At 40.1% G+C, this 15,881-nt stretch overlaps 1 protein-coding gene across 18 annotated transcripts in view; it reads left to right on the forward strand.

Moving 5' to 3' along the window:
* MAP3K4 (mitogen-activated protein kinase kinase kinase 4) overlaps nucleotides 1-15,407 on the forward strand; it is a 94,615-nt gene extending 79,208 nt beyond the window's left edge. For all 18 annotated transcript variants that reach the window (XM_087887724.1, XM_087887751.1, XM_087887733.1 and 15 more), the window contains 9 exons: nucleotides 2,198-2,278; nucleotides 4,902-5,093; nucleotides 5,705-5,775; nucleotides 6,344-6,460; nucleotides 9,006-9,165; nucleotides 10,563-10,685; nucleotides 12,560-12,666; nucleotides 13,704-13,883; nucleotides 14,848-15,407. In XM_087887724.1, coding sequence (XP_087743850.1) covers nucleotides 2,198-2,278; nucleotides 4,902-5,093; nucleotides 5,705-5,775; nucleotides 6,344-6,460; nucleotides 9,006-9,165; nucleotides 10,563-10,685; nucleotides 12,560-12,666; nucleotides 13,704-13,883; nucleotides 14,848-14,868 — 1,052 coding nt within the window. In that variant the 3' untranslated portion in view covers nucleotides 14,869-15,407. The remainder of the gene's footprint in view (nucleotides 1-2,197; nucleotides 2,279-4,901; nucleotides 5,094-5,704; nucleotides 5,776-6,343; nucleotides 6,461-9,005; nucleotides 9,166-10,562; nucleotides 10,686-12,559; nucleotides 12,667-13,703; nucleotides 13,884-14,847) is intronic.
* Nucleotides 15,408-15,881: the final 474 nt, after the last annotated feature.

Raw genomic sequence — 15,881 nt, forward strand, 5'->3', positions numbered from 1 at the left:
GTATGATAGAAATTATAGTCCAGTACAACTAGAAGGCACAGTTTTGGGGGAACCATACAAATATAGGAAAACGATAACCTAAATATATAATAAATTATCTGACTTAAATATAATCTAGAAAATTGCCCGTCGTTGGATAACTTGTATTTTTGTATGACCCTTCAAGTAATTTGATATGACTATTCAAGCACGAAATGTAAACCAATTATGTTATTTCTTATGTAAATCAAAATTCAGTTATTCAAAACAAGGCAGTTTGTTTTGCTGAACCTATTGAATTCTGTATGGGATAATGAGGTACAGATGCTTAAATTTCTTAGTGGCTATGAATGGAGTAGCCCTAAATACCCAATTGAATCTAATAGCTTCAAATAAATAAATAAATAAAGGCATTTTTAACATTGGGTAAAGGTCCACAGTTCACCAGATTTCACCAAATTGGTTTTTAAAATCTATTTTGCTTACTTTAGGGTTGCTCTCTCAGATCTTTAAGCAAGCACATGAGCTCTTGGCCCAGGCAGGGGTAGCAGTCACTTTTCTCCTGGAAGTGAAGTAGTGAAAGTACTTCAAATAGTTTTCTTGTTGCAAAAGTTAGCACTCGTTTCCTTTCAGCACTTTTTAATTTAAGTGCTGCTTTTTTGTTAAGATGCCCTTTGGGTTTTAGCTTGAATACAGATAGTCCTCCACTTACAACACTTTGTTTAGTGACCGTTCAAAATCACAATGGCACTGAAAAAAAGTGAGTTATGAACGTTTTTCACACTTATGAATGTTGCAGCATCCCTCACCGGCTCAAGGTTGACTCAGCTTTCCATCCTTCCGAAGTCGATAAAATCAGGACCCAGATTGTTGGGGGCAATAGGCTGACTCTGTAAACCGCTTAAAGAGGGCGGTAAAGCACTATGAAGAGGTATATAAGTGCTTTTGCCGTTGCTATGCTAACGGCTTTTGCCATTTCTATGGTTGTTGCTTGGCAACTGGTTCATATTTATGATGGTGGCAGGGTCCCAGGGTCATGGGATCACCTTTTGTGACCTTGTGTCAACCGAAGTCAGTGGGGAAGCCAGATTCACTTAACAAGAACAACTTAAGTTGTTCTTAACTTAACAACTGCAGTGATTCATTTAACGATTGTGGCAAGAAAAATGGTAAAATTGGGCAAAATTCACTTCACAATTGTCTTCCTTAGCAACAGAAATTTGGGCTCAATTGTGGTTGTAAGTCGAGGACCACTTGTATTCTTCAGTCAGAGTATGAACATTCAAACTCCATTTCTTCTACAAAGAAGAAGAGTACTTCATATAGTTAAGTTATCCTTCACTAGTCTTTATGGCTTTTTCTTATATTTAATGTGCTCCATTAAATACAACATTTCCAAGATCCACTCTGTTGCACTTAATGAAGAGAACGATTTTCATTTATTTCGGTTACTTTGCTCTTCATTTTCCTTTTTGAAGAGAAGCGCTCTAGTTTTTCACTTCATTATTTTATTCTGCACAGGCCTATTTTTACATATACTATTAAATGGAATGTTTCCATTTTTTTCCATAGTATTCATTTTAAACTATTGCAGTGGAGTCAAAAATGCCTTGTGTGAGCTGTAGCATGCTTCCACTATAAATTTCAAATAACTGCCTTCCATCAGCAGGGCATGATGGGATATACAGGTTGTCCTGAGGATCTGCTGATCCTTGAGAACTTATCTTTGTCATGGGTGGGAAAATTAGTCGTAGTGTGTAGGAGAAGTAGGGGATGCTTGTTCCTTGACTGGTTCTCCACATCAAACCCACTGTCTTTAGAATAGAGGTGGGGAACTTTTTATGACTTGTGGACTGAGCATGGCTGGCTCAGGAATTCTGGGAGTTGAAGTCCATAAGTCATAAAAGGGCCATAGTTTCTCACCCCTGCTCTAGGATAAAGAATAGGACATGAGGGGCCCAATGCTTATGCTGATCATAACTGTAAGTACTCGATTCAAGTATATGTGAATAGTATCTCTTGTTTGGGAGCCCTGTTCACACATTCATAATAGCCTTCACTCTCATCTTAACATAAGCAGCAATTCTTAAAAGCTGCTGATCAAAGGGTAAGAAATCAGTTGTTGGCTCTGTGTGTGTGTGTGTGTGTGTGTGTGTGTGTGTGTGCGTGCGCGCGCGCGCGCCATACATTTCTTAACAGCATCTCTTTTTTTTCACAGAGCCATCTTATCCAAAAGGGGATACAAGTGGAACAGCCCGAAGAAGTTGGGAGCTTCGGACTCTCATCAGTCAGACCAAAGGTTAAAAAAAAAAAAAGAGTTTGTTATTTTGGCAAGAAATGTATTTCAAACTGCCCTTCTATAGTAGTTACTGTGTTTCTCCAAAAAGAAGGCCAGGTCTTATTTTCTTTTGATGCCCGAAAAAACAGCTAGGCCTTCTTTTTTGAGGGTTCTAATTATTGACTCGCCTCGCAGCGGTGGCACCGACAGCCGTGCCCAGCAGGAGCCCGCTGCTGGCCCACTTCTTCTGTGGCTGCTTGCCGCCACTCGCACACATCACCCTGGCCTCCGTTTCACTTTCAGATGCCTGCTGGAAGGCATCTGCAGCCGATAATTGGCTCCAGTTGCAGTTGGTGTGCAGTTAGTGTGCAAGGTAGGGCAACTTCACCCCCCCATCCCCATCCTAGCTTATTTTTTACCTCTGTGCCTCGCCCCACCCCCTGTACTACGGGGTGGGCGGGGACTTAATTAGGGTTAATTTTGTGGGTGGGGCTTAATTTGATTGCATGCGCTCAAAAACATGATAGGGCTTTTCAAGGTGGATCGTCTTTTTGAAGAAACATGGTATCTATATATATAAAAGTGAAAAACACTCACTCATTAATCACGAAATCTCCAGAACTGTAAAGCCTACAAACTTGAAATTTGCCACGTATGTTCCTCTTGGCTTCTAGGTGCTCACTAAGAAAGGGTTTTTCGAAGTGACCATCAGAGCATTAGTATTTCCTATATTATTATTAACACACTGATGCTAAGGAGTTCTTTTCCCCCTCCCCACCTCAAAAGAAATCTGTTCCAAATGCAAAACACCAGCAGAGCAGAGGAGTTTCAGTTTCAGTTTTACTTTCACAGCAGCAAGCAGCTTTAATACAGAACAGTTGAGCTAAACCACGCCCAGCCTCCTTCCTATCTCCTTGCTCACACAGCAAATACCGTTTGAGTTTCCAAACAGTTGAGTTTCAACTCTCTCACACACTGACAGGATGTTAGCCATATGAATACTGATGGATGCTGGGACATTCTACTCCCCCTCCCCCTCTGTTCCAACTGCCAGTTGCATTATATTAACACACTCTGATGCTACGGAATTACACATTCTGCATTAAATTTCAGGCTGCAAGTGTCAATTTATCAAGCCCGAGCACATAGTTTCTTAGCGAAGCAACGGGCGTCCAGCTAGTAATTTAGTATTTCTCTCAAAGGTTATTTTTCTTACAGTTGCATCCAACTACATTCATATTATTGGTTCTTGAACAAATCAAGCTTGTTCTTTTATTTCCTCCTTATATTCCAGATAGTTTCAATATAACTAGGAAGCCTTTGCCCTCAGATGTTATTTCCAGATAACAAGAGTAACGCGGCCAGTGATGACAGATACAAATTCAAAATCATCTAGATTGCCCTGGCCCTGTTATATAGGATATAATAGGAGGATTAAATCCGTGTCAATTCCTACATTCTTCTTGCTAGTAACCATCCATGGAGCTTGTCACCTTTGTTCAATACAAATATATCCACATGCATACATATATTTGGAAACCAGTGTGGTATAATGGTTAAGGTGAAGGACTAGGCGCAGAGAGACCCAGGTTTTAATCACCCCTTAGGCATAAAATGGCTATGTGATTTTGCTTGCTCACTCACTCACCCACTACTCACTTACCTACCTAGATTAGGAAATTGAATCAACCATCCTGCATTGGACCAGTGTGTTAGATTGTGGTCTGGTGTGGGGGAAAAATAATCCCTGAATGCATATAGGAGGCACAATCATGGGACAATTTGGGTTGCTGCTCCATTCTAAGCCTTTCTTGCTTCTGCCTCCTAAAGTGGGATTATGCAGCCTATCCGTGTTTCCCAGTGCAGGCATAGACACAGACATTGCAGAGATGTAACGTGGGGGAATAAAAACACCCAGATGCAATACATTGCAAAGAACAGTTGTAGGAATTAGGTATGGCTAGTCTAGTGAAAAGAAGGACTAGGGGTGGCCTGATAGCTAGGTTCCAATATTTAAGGGGCTGCCATAAAGAAGACGGAATTGACTTATTTTCCAAAGCATCAGAAGGCAGGATAAGAAACAATGGATGGAAACTAATCAAGGAGAGAAGCATCCTGGAATTAAGGAGAAACTTTCTAACAGTGAGAACATCAACCAGTGGAACAAAGGCAACAATCATTGGGTACTTTTAAGAAGAGACTGGACAGCCATTTGTCTGAAATAATATAAGGTCTCCTATTTAAGCAGGGGGTTATACTAGTAGACCTCCAAGGTCCCTTCCAACTATGATGAGGATGAGGATGTAGTAAATCAAACTCCTCCCATCCTGCTAAGGGGAGGGGGTGAAAATAATCTAGGAACCATGGCTGCATGCCCAGTTTTTACAGCTGAATGTATATATGAATTTGAATCACTGGGGAGTGAGAAAAGGGAGGAAGGAGAAGTAATTATTTTATAAATATTCTAAATATATACCCTTAATTAAATAAAGTCTAAATGATTGACTTTTTTTATTCTAAACCTTTAGAATATTTAGACCATTCACCAGTCTTGGCTCTCTAATAGTTTTCATACTGCTTTAATGGTGTAGGGTAAATAACTGCAGGTCATTCATAATCAACGCTTTTGCCTATTTGTTTCTAGACACTGCTTCCAGGCAGGGACCTATGGAAGCAGTTCAGAAGTCTGTCCAGCTGTTTGAAGAAAAGAGGTACCGGGAAATGAGACGGAAAAACATCATTGGCCAAGTTTGTGACACGCCCAAATCCTATGATAACGTCATGCATGTAGGCTTAAGAAAAGTCACGTTTAAGTGGCAGAGAGGAAACAAAATTGGTAAGTTTCTAGGGAGCTACCACTTGATATTTAGGTTAATGGAGGGAGTTACTATTATGCTTTTAACCCAGAAATGTATGTGTCTTCCTGCATATTTAATTTTTACCTGGCTCAAGGACTTTGCTTTTATCAACCTGTGCGTTTATAATTTCTGGTTTGTTTAAAAAGCCATGATGGATGCTAAATCCAGAATATTCTGTAAATTATTGCAGGTGATTTAGAAATAAAATCTGTCCTGTAATGCAACTGTGTGAAGAGAGGTACTTAGAGCTAAATGACATATATTTTATCTAGAAATTATTAGCTTTGGAATTGGATGGAATAGGTCGGGAGCTAGGTGATGGTCTTACTATGCACTCTTCATAACAGAGCTATCATATATGATATTCTGGTCTGTGTATGTGTGTATTTAAAATACTTTTTGTTTAAATGCCTGTGCTTTAATTAGATTGGTCATTCCTAATGCATCCAAGGCACCTAACAAAAGAATCCACACATATATTTGTGTAAATATTCTGCACAAAATGATATATGACTGACTTATACTGAGAAGATGTAAAAAAAATATTTTCAGAGTGCTTATATCTCTTTTTTAAATTACAATTCTGCAGGTGAAGGCCAATATGGGAAAGTTTATACCTGTATCAGCGTTGACACTGGTGAATTGATGGCAATGAAAGAAGTAAGCAATGTGCTTGTAAAACAATTTTATATGTTTATAGTTTTTGTTCGGACAATTTATTTAATTATTCAAATGGCAGCTTTTTAAATTAAGTTATTTACGGTGAGAGAATGCCTTTTTCCTACTAACATATCTGCTTCTTAGTATCAGAAGGAGAGGCATCCCACTGTATTCAACATAGAATGAAAGCATGGGGAAAAATGACAAGATATGGGGCTTCTCAGTAGCTCTAGTAGCATTATTTAATAACTTGCTGTATGAAGAAATATGGAGGTTAGCTCTTGTTTGCTGACTGGTAAATATTCTGCAATTCTTTTGTCTGTAGCCCCTGTTTGATTATATTTTTAACAGATTTAAAACTTTTGTTAAAACTTGCCCTAGATATTATATTAAGAGTAGAATAGAAGCGAAGAGATTTCTGTATTATCTGTGCAGATCTGTGATTGTAATCTTATTCTGTATGATAGAATAAACAGATCTCTGTGTGGTTTCAGTATTGCTTTTCTCTAGTCTTTTTTTCCTGTTAGCTTGGTTTGCAACACTCATGAAATATAATATCTTTTTGCAGATAAGATTTCAACCCAACGATCACAAAACGATAAAAGAAACTGCAGATGAATTGAAAATTTTTGAAGGCATTAAGCATCCTAATCTGGTCCGCTACTTTGGTGTAGAACTTCATAGGGTAAGGAGACGATGGTCACTGACTTTTACAGTTTATATTAACTGTAATAATATTTTAATTTATACTCTATATTAATTAAAATTAAAATTGATTTAGTTAATAAGAGTATAGGGGAATGTTGGTCTTGCTTTGTGTTTTTAAGCTATGGACTCAATCTGTGTTTCATTTTGTTTGTGGAAGTAAGTATATGTAGATTGTTCCAGGATTACATTTGCTATTTAGGAAGCAAATTAAATGTGTGAGAAGCATGGTCCAATTTCCCAACAAAGAGCAGTGGATTTAGTCAAAGGATTCATAAGGGTTGATCTCTTAACCTTAGGTTAAGGGCCTGGTCGCTCAGCAAACTAAAAGCATTGTGATTAACACTAGCTGTCTGCAATTACTGTAAATTCGAATCTCACCAGGCTCAAGGTTGACTCAGCCTTCCATCCTTTCTAAGGTAGGTAAAATGAGGACCCAGTTTGTGGGTGCAATAAACTGACTTTGTATAAATATACAAAAGTGTGAAGGCTATTGCTTAACGCATTGTAAGCCACCCTGAGTCTCCGGAGAAGGGCAGCATATAAATCAAATTAAAAAATAAATTAAAAAAAAAACAAACCTTCATCTATTGTAATTTCTCTATCCCAAAGGTATTACTAGCTGAAGAGAGGGAAAATCCAGCTGTAGTTTATATATTCGTGTTACCTTTCTTCCTTTCAAAATTATTAGAAATTGAAATGGTTGGCAATTAAAACTGGAGAACAGTGAAGACAAAAAAGGATTCTGTTTGCCTTTCTATAATTGGTTTTTGCACTGGGACTTCCAGGGAAAAAAATAGCAAATTGAAGATTACTTACAAACAGCCTGCTTTACTTTCATTTTCGTTTTCAGCATAGCTTGATTAGCACAAAGAAAAAAAAATCTGCTCCAGCAATTTACCTCTTTGCAGCAAGCAGCAGAGCCCTGCGCAAAACAGCTGAGAGCAAATCAGCTGAGAGTCAGAGGCCGATCCAATCAACTTGTGCCAATTAGCCTGTGCTGAAGCTGAAAGGAGCTGTTTTTTCTTGCCGTTTGCTTGCAAGGAGATAACTGCTGCGAGGCAGAGGCCAAAGAGTGGGGGCCAGTGGGTGGGCGGGGCTACATTCGGTGTATAAAACGCACCTAAATTTTCACCCCCTTTTAGGGGGGAAAAGGATGCATCTTATACTGCGAAAAATATGGTACCTTGGACATTGCCCCCTCTTTTAATTATCAAACATAAAAAGAGTTTGCATAGCCTGAAAAACTAGCTTTGTTTCAAGTAGAAAAGAGGCCTCTCCTCTTAGAATAGTTGATGAAATAGACTTGGTTCTCTTTTCTACCTTTGGCTGAAATTGAAGGAGAGCATCCCCAGTGTTTACTGTATGTTTAAACTGAGATCTTGGAACTTAACTTTACATTTTTTATTTTTATTTTTTTTATTTTTTTGCAAATTGCTGGGTGATGTTTTTCTCTCTCTTAAACCTCAGGACTACATACTCATATGCACATAATCTGAATAAACTTTATACTTTAAACCTTATACTGGGTGGCTATATAGGATAGCTGATGAAATAGACTTGAATAGAATAATAGAGTTGGAAGGGACCTTAGAGGTCTTCTAGACTTGATTATCTTTTCTACCTTTGGCTGAAATTTGAAAAAGGAAAAGGCTGCTACCTTTGAGAAAGAACAAAGTACAGCAGTAAAAAGCATGTAAAACCCTTAATATAGTTGGACATCTAGTAAATAATGTGAATTATTTGAGTAATTTGCTGCAGCTATGTTTGTTGCCCATCACAGCAAACATTTGTCCTATTTCCTGCTATATGCTACTGTATACAGAATGAACTGTTGGTTAAAAAAGCTTTTGGGCTCTGTCACACACTCGAATACAAGGGTGTCAAACTCGATTTCATTGAGAGCTGCATCAGGGTTGTGTTTGACCTTGGGGGGGCGTGGTTAGGGTGGGTGTGGCCAGCTCGATGTCACTTGTGTTGGGGATACCTGTGGTAGTCCAAGTGCTCTGCAAGCAAAAACGGGCTCCCAACCTCCGTTTTCAGCTGCGACAGCCTCCTGCATCCCTCTGCCAGCGAAAATGAAGCTGTAGAGGGCCGCACACAGCCCTCCCGACCTCTGTTTTCTCTGGCAGCGGCACCGCGGGCTGGTTCTTTGCTGTTTCCAGGGCGGCCCCACGAGCCAGATCTAAGCACCCCATGGGCCGGATCCGGCCCCTGGGCCTTGAGTTTCCCTGCTGTAATATAAACAGCCCATTGCAAGACAAAGCCTTCTTTACTGAAGATTATGGAATGTAACCTGCCAAGTGTGTGTTGGTAGAGCACAGTTTTTCCTTGTCTATAGTTGCGAGTGAACAACTGGGAAGCTTCTGTGCTCCTGGCTTCTAGTCCAGTGTCTTTAACCACTACACCAAAGTAGCTTTCATATTTCACATTCAGAGCTTATTGGACCATACCTATAAACAAAGAACTGCATTCTACCTAGTGAGGATGTCCACTTCTTAAACTTCTTTGCACCTCAATTACAGGAAGAAATGTACATCTTTATGGAGTATTGTGACGAAGGGACCCTGGAAGAAGTGTCAAGGCTGGGCCTCCAGGAGCATGTTATTAGGCTCTACACAAAGCAGATCACAACTGCCATCAATGTGTTGCACGAACATGGTATAGTGCATCGAGATATTAAAGGTAGAGATTTATTTAGATTTCTCTTCTACTTTGGACTGCCCAGCAGACTTTTGTTTAAAGCCAGATGTGGATATTATACATTTTAGAAACCAATCGCTTCAAATAACATGCTGCATGATTTTCAGCCTTTCTCACTTCCTCTTCTCCGCAGTTGGATGTTTTAAAAGAGGTTTGCTTGCTTGCCAGCCAGAATTTATGGTTCATTGTACCTTTCACAGTTGTGATCAATATTTATAGATAAAGGGAACAGAAGGTAATTAGGAAATAACAGACAATTTTGACACTTCCCACTGAATCTGAAGGGTGCCTTTGGAGTGTGACCATGCTTTGCTGATAAATGAAATCACTTATCAAGACACAAATGGGGACACATTGCAACAATAATTACATCAGCATTCACAAAAGAAAATATTACATGCTGACGTTTCGGAGATTGTTTAGGGAATAGAGGCAGCAGGCAGTTATGCTTGACTACATGATGTTAATGGTTGTTTTTCACCATTAGCTGAAGCAGTGAGATAGACCTGCCTGAATGCTGCTCAGTTTCTGCTTCTCTCTCTCTCTCTTGAAGATCATTTTCAGTTTCCATAGCAATGCACTTAGGAGGCATCCTGCCAATGGAAGCGCTTCCTCCCTTTCAGAGCTTAAGCTGGAGTAGAAAAATAGGAACAACTGCTATCAGTCTTGTGGGATCAGGAATTATGCAGACAAATGAGAGTTTTTCTTCCCGACTCTTCCTCGTGCTTAGAGATCGCAAAAGGGATATAAAAATGAAAGACCCCATCTTTTATTTGGAGAATGCAGGAATGCTGCATCAGAAATAAGATTCAGATAAATGAATCAAAGGAAAAGTGTGATTCCCCCATCCTTGATTGCATACAAGATATTTATAGGAATTTGTAAGGAAGAATACAGGTAGTCCTCAATTTACGACCACAATTGTGCCCAAAATTTATGTTGCTAAGTGAGAAATTTGTTAAGTGAGTTTTGCCACATTTGTAAAGTGAATCACTGCAGTTGTTAAATTAATAACACGGTTGTTAAGTGAATCTGGTTTCCCCATTGACTCGACTCTAGGACACTGCAGCCATCATAAATGTGAGTCAGCTGTAATCTGAATTTTGATTATGTGACCATGGGGATGCTGCAATGGTCATAAGTGTGAAAAATGGTCATGTCACTTTTTTTCAGTGGCATTGTAACTTTGAACGGTCACTAAATGAACTGTTATAAGTCGAGGACTACCTGTATTAACTGTCCAGATATTTATAATGCGTATACATTTATAGTTGAGCCTGATTGTTCTGAAGCAATTTGGAGCTAAAATCTTCTGTAATGTTTAATTATGAAATCTTATTTATTTATTCATTCATTCATTTATTTATTTTGGCTTTTAGGAGCAAACATCTTTCTTACATCATCAGGATTGATAAAGCTGGGAGATTTTGGCTGCTCGGTAAAATTAAAGAATAATACCCAGACAATGCCTGGAGAGGTGAATAGTACTCTGGGAACTGCCGGTAAGGAAGAACATACAACAAAATCTCTGTATATAACACCGTCTAGTGGCCACTGAGATTCTCTACTGTATGCTATTGACTTCCTGCCTTGATTTTATTACGAGAATGATCTACAACAAAAGTATCCATCCTCCATTCCAAGTACTGGCTTAGCTACTGTTTAGGTTTTCAAGATTGATCAACATTGCTTAAAATCCCTCCACCTTCTGGAATATCAGTGCCACTATGCAGCTGTAATTCTAAATCAAAAATCAAATCTTCAGATTGCATTGTCGGGATTGTCCAAACTGTGCATATCAGTGAAGTGCTCATCAATATCACCTGTTATCATTACCTTTGCTACTATGCAAAGAGATTTTATAACATCTCCTGCGTGAGCTGTACTGACTCCCGGTGGTCTTCTGGGTGCGCTTCAAGGTTCTGGTTACCACCTTTAAAGCGCTCCATGGCTTAGGACCTGGTTATCTACGGGGCCGCCTGCTACCACCAATAGCCTCCCACTGGCCAGTACGCTCCCATAGAGAGGGGCTCCTCCGGGTGCCGTCGGCCAAACAATGTCAACTGGCGGCCCCTAGGGGGAGAGCCTTCTTTGTGGGGGCACCTAAAATCTGGAACGAGCTCCCCCCGGAGATACGGAGGATCCCGGATCTTCGCACCTTCCGTCGCGCGCTTAAAACGTTTTTATTTCATCAAGCTGGCCTGGCCTAAATCTTCTCCTTTTTTAAATTTAAATTTTAAACACAATTTTTAATCTGTTTAATTATGGGGTATTTTAAAATTCAGCCAAATTATTTCATCCGTTTTAATCTATTTTAAATTTTGTATCTCTGTGTTTTATCTTCTGGCTGTTCACCGCCCTGAGTCCTTCGGGAGAAGGGCGGTATAGAAATTTAATAAAATAAATAAAAATAAAATAAATAAAAATAGGGATGTGCACCTCTTTGGATGCAGAACAGAAAAGATGTTTTGGAAGGGCTATGCATCCACTTGGTGCACCTGCAAGCCAACTTTTCCTTGCTCTCACTAAAGCTGTGTGCAGTGTTAGGAAAATAGGCTTATGCGTTATGGAGACGGTAACTGGGTATGATGGCCTTATTGGACCTTGTTGATGGTTGAGATCAAATGTGCATTTTCCTGGGACAGCATGATTCTGTGCATGGAGTGGAAAAAAGCAGGGATTCTTAAAGAAAGCCCAGACTTGGGTAATGAACCAGGGGTAAAATCTACTTACGCTCCCTACCAGTTTGTAAGTGCACGCGCCGTGTACGATCCGTGCCTGCGTCCTCGCATGCACGCCATCATCAGGTCCAATTTTTGACCCTCTACGCGTGCGCATAGCGTTCTGTGCATGCGCAGAGGGTCAAAGGAAGTGACGACATCCAGGTGGGTGGGTGGAGCCTCGCCAGCGCTACCGGTTCGCGCAAGCCGGATAGAACTAGCAGGATTTCACCACTGTAGTGAACCACATCCACCTCACACTCCAAAGCTGCTTTTCTTCATTTGGATCCAAGTAGGTGTGCACTACTAAGGCTTTACAATATTAACTTCTAGCTCTGTACTAGAGACATAAAACTATGTGAAAATATTTCCCTTGCACTGGAATGAGTGGGACACCTGTAGCTCTTTCATAAAGAGAAGGTGTCTTGGAAAGGCACAATAAGATTTGTGAAAATGCTTCTAAAGTAAGCAGAAATGTCTACGTTAAGTTCATATAGAATAGCTGAAGGTTGTGCTTTGTACTTAGTAACTTGGTAGCATAGATGGGTAGTTTACAACTGATCTTGCTTTGGTTTCTCAGACAAATCCTTTTGTTGTGAAGGCTCCTGTTCCTTTTGTTGCATAAATTTGATGTGATCCTTTGTGTTTTTTCAAAGCATACATGGCTCCTGAAGTGATTACTAGAGCTAAAGGAGAAGGCCACGGGCGAGCAGCAGATATCTGGAGCCTTGGATGTGTTGTGATTGAAATGGTCACAGGGAAGGTAAGTCTCCTATATGACATTCAATCAGTTTAGTTACTGGATGATCTAAAACAGGGGTCGGCAACCTTAAACAGTCAAAGAGCCACAAAGGTCCTAACCGGAAGCCCCCCGTTCAGTTCTGGAGCCAACTGGAAGTCCAGTTCTCCCACCATAGAGTCTACTCCTAGCACGGCATCCTTCTTCCTCTGCCAACTGGAAATCTGGTTCCCCCAGCCATAGAGTCTCCTCCTAGCACAGCGTCCTTTTTCCTATGCCGACCGGAAGTCTGGTTCGCCCACCATAGTGTCTTCTCTGCGCGGCATCCTTTTTCCTCTACCTGTCCTAACCGAAAGCCCTATCAATTGTGGAGCTGACTGGCAACAGGGAGCAGCAGCAGAGGGATGAAAGAGCCACATGTGGCTCCAGAGTCGCAGGTTGCTGCCCTCTGATCTAAAACATGCCATTATTGGATTTCTGGGAAATTAAATAACTTGAACTTTGCTTGATTAAAAGTCACTGGCAAGAGAAGAATTAATTTTGACTGAAAAGCTGAGCATACTCTCCTCAGCTTAATAAAAAGAACTATTCGACTGCATAGAATCTATTTATTAAAGTTGAAGTATGACAGAATCTTGTCCTTGCAACATCATTTAGTTCATTTATCTTTTTGAGCATAGTTAAAGACCTCAGGAAGTCTTCACAGACTTCTGCTGTCTCCAAATAGGGAGTTAAGCTAGTTTCCAGATTTCAGATAAGCCAACATTGTAAATAAAGTCCAACTGTTATAAGAGCCGCCTAGGAACATTGTTTGATGCATTACTTGGTTCTTAAATATATTAATGGAATAGAGAAACAGCTAAATCTTGCCCATTGATTGGAATTGTCTCCCACTCCATGTGCTTATTTATGAATCTTTATACTCAGGGTTATTTGTTATGCTTATCAGAGCTTATTGTCCTCAAAGAAGAAATGCACCAACTAACTCACCACAATGTATACATTGTCTAGTCAGTGAGAAAATTCAATTTCTCAACTTAGATATTCCTGCTTTGTTACAGAGACCCTGGCATGAATTTGAACACAACTTTCAGATCATGTACAGGGTAGGGATGGGTCATAAGCCTCCGATTCCTGAAAAGATAAGTCCAGAAGGAAAAGGTTTCCTTTCTCATTGCCTGGAGAGTGATCCAAAGATGAGATGGACAGCTAGCCAGCTCCTCGATCATTCGTTTGTCAAGGTTAGTTAAGCTATGACTATTCTTGTTAGTAACTGTGGGGGTCTTATTACACAAGAGTAACTGTTTAAATTTAAAAAGCTTGTGGATTTTAGTTCTAGTCTTCATAAGCAATTACTACACGTTTTTCTTCTTTTAGAATCATCAGAAGAACTGAAGCAGCATAAATAATTCAGTAGTACAGAACCCCTAACTAACTGGGAGATAAAGACATTGCTTGCATTTGCAGAGTTTTCCCTTATTGGCAACTTCCAAATGATTAGACTTTGTGTGCCATTGGGACAAGGCCCAGTGCACAAAATTGAGGTAGGGGCAGATTTGGGAGAGCTACAGTTTTGCTGCCGGGCTAAGCATCTTCAAAACAAAATTATCCTAACTCTGACCAGATATGCTCAGCGGCCATAAGATGCTGGAGTTAGATGGGTGAGGGTGTGAAGGGCATTGGCTGGAATCCAGATCAGCGTAATTCCAAAGTGCAATATTTGGCTTAATCCAGGGGTATCCATCCTTGGCAACTTCAATACTTGTTGACAAGTATTGTCAACCTGCCAGATTTCTTATCGCTGGCCATGCTGGCAGTGGAATTCTGGGAGTTGAAGTCCTTACACCTAGAAATGGTCAAGATTGGGAAACACTATCCAATAGCATCATTCGTGCAGTTTTCACAGTTTGGAGGATCAATCACTTCTCTTGAAAAGAATGATATAATTTTGTCTACATAGTAGTTACAGTAGCAATAGCAATAGCACTTAAGACTTATATACCGCTTCATAGTGCTTTACAGCCCTCTCTAAGCGGTTTTACAGAGCCAGCAAATTGCCCCCAGCAATCTGGGTCTACAGTAGATCTTACCTGAACTACAGTGCAAGATACCTCATCTGAGGAGTCACTGTCAGGGAAGGAGATTATGCCTTTAAAAGAAAAGTCTAATAGGGCTAATTATCTGCTCTCTCCTTGTTACCACCAGGTGTGCACAGATGAAGAATAAAGCTATGCACATGGTTGCCTGTACTCGGGTGAAGTATTTTTTTGAATCACTACTATATGTAATATTTACATTTGGACTGTGTTGAGACACAGGATATGACTCAAGGCCTAACATGACTGAAGACTGCACAAGTGACAGGCGTCACTTTTACTGCTGCTGCTGTTTGTTTCCCTTGGCACCTGTTGTTCCCCTGGCAGCCCCCATGAGTTTAAAGAAGCTGCATGTTTCAGTGAAAGTGCCATTACTACTGTATAATGGACCATGAACTTATTTTTGTCCTTTCTCTGTTTCTCAGATGACTGAGAACTGTAATGTTAATATGTAGGATTTTTGAACTTTTAGGTTCAAAAACAAAGTTAGTGTTATATCAGGCAGTCTGAACTTTATTTTTAATCTCCTGTTTGTTGAGTGCACTGACTGTGAACTTCTACTTTTCTGTTTTTTTGTTTCTGTTTTTTATTGGCCAGCTTGATTTGTAATGCAGACGTTGATTGAAGAAATTTAAAAGCTTTTTCTCAATAAATGGTTTATTTTAGGAAGTCTTTTGTTTCCTATTTTGTTTGAAGCTGATACTTAAAAGGCTTTATTACTCTCGGGAGTCTTATGTGAGGGTTGCACTTGTGTTTCAATGGTGTAGCTATTTGAACTATAGTTTGGATAGGCTTTTAATAATTTTTGAGAAGGTAAGTAGCACCTTTACTATTGCTTAGTTATGCTTATATCTTGCCACCAAAGCTCAATTGAAGTATGAATCCAGATCTTCAGATGTAACTGATGTAGGAATCAGTTATGTTCCTCACCTGTAATTATAGCCTTCAGTGACATATCTCTAGAGACTCTCTAGGAGTCTCTGGAGGCTGGGGACAGCAAGAAACATCACTTCCTGTCCAACCAGAAGTTGGGAAACGGGCCGTTTCTGGCCTCCGGGGGGTGGGGATAGCCGTTTTCACCCTCCCCAGAATTATAGAGTGGCTCTGGAGCCAGATGAGAGAAAAACAGGCCTACCGGGCCAT

Source organism: Pantherophis guttatus, chromosome 1 (assembly GCF_059756535.1).
Source record: "Pantherophis guttatus breed Tessera chromosome 1, ASM5975653v1, whole genome shotgun sequence".
Lineage (NCBI taxonomy): Eukaryota > Metazoa > Chordata > Lepidosauria > Squamata > Colubridae > Pantherophis > Pantherophis guttatus.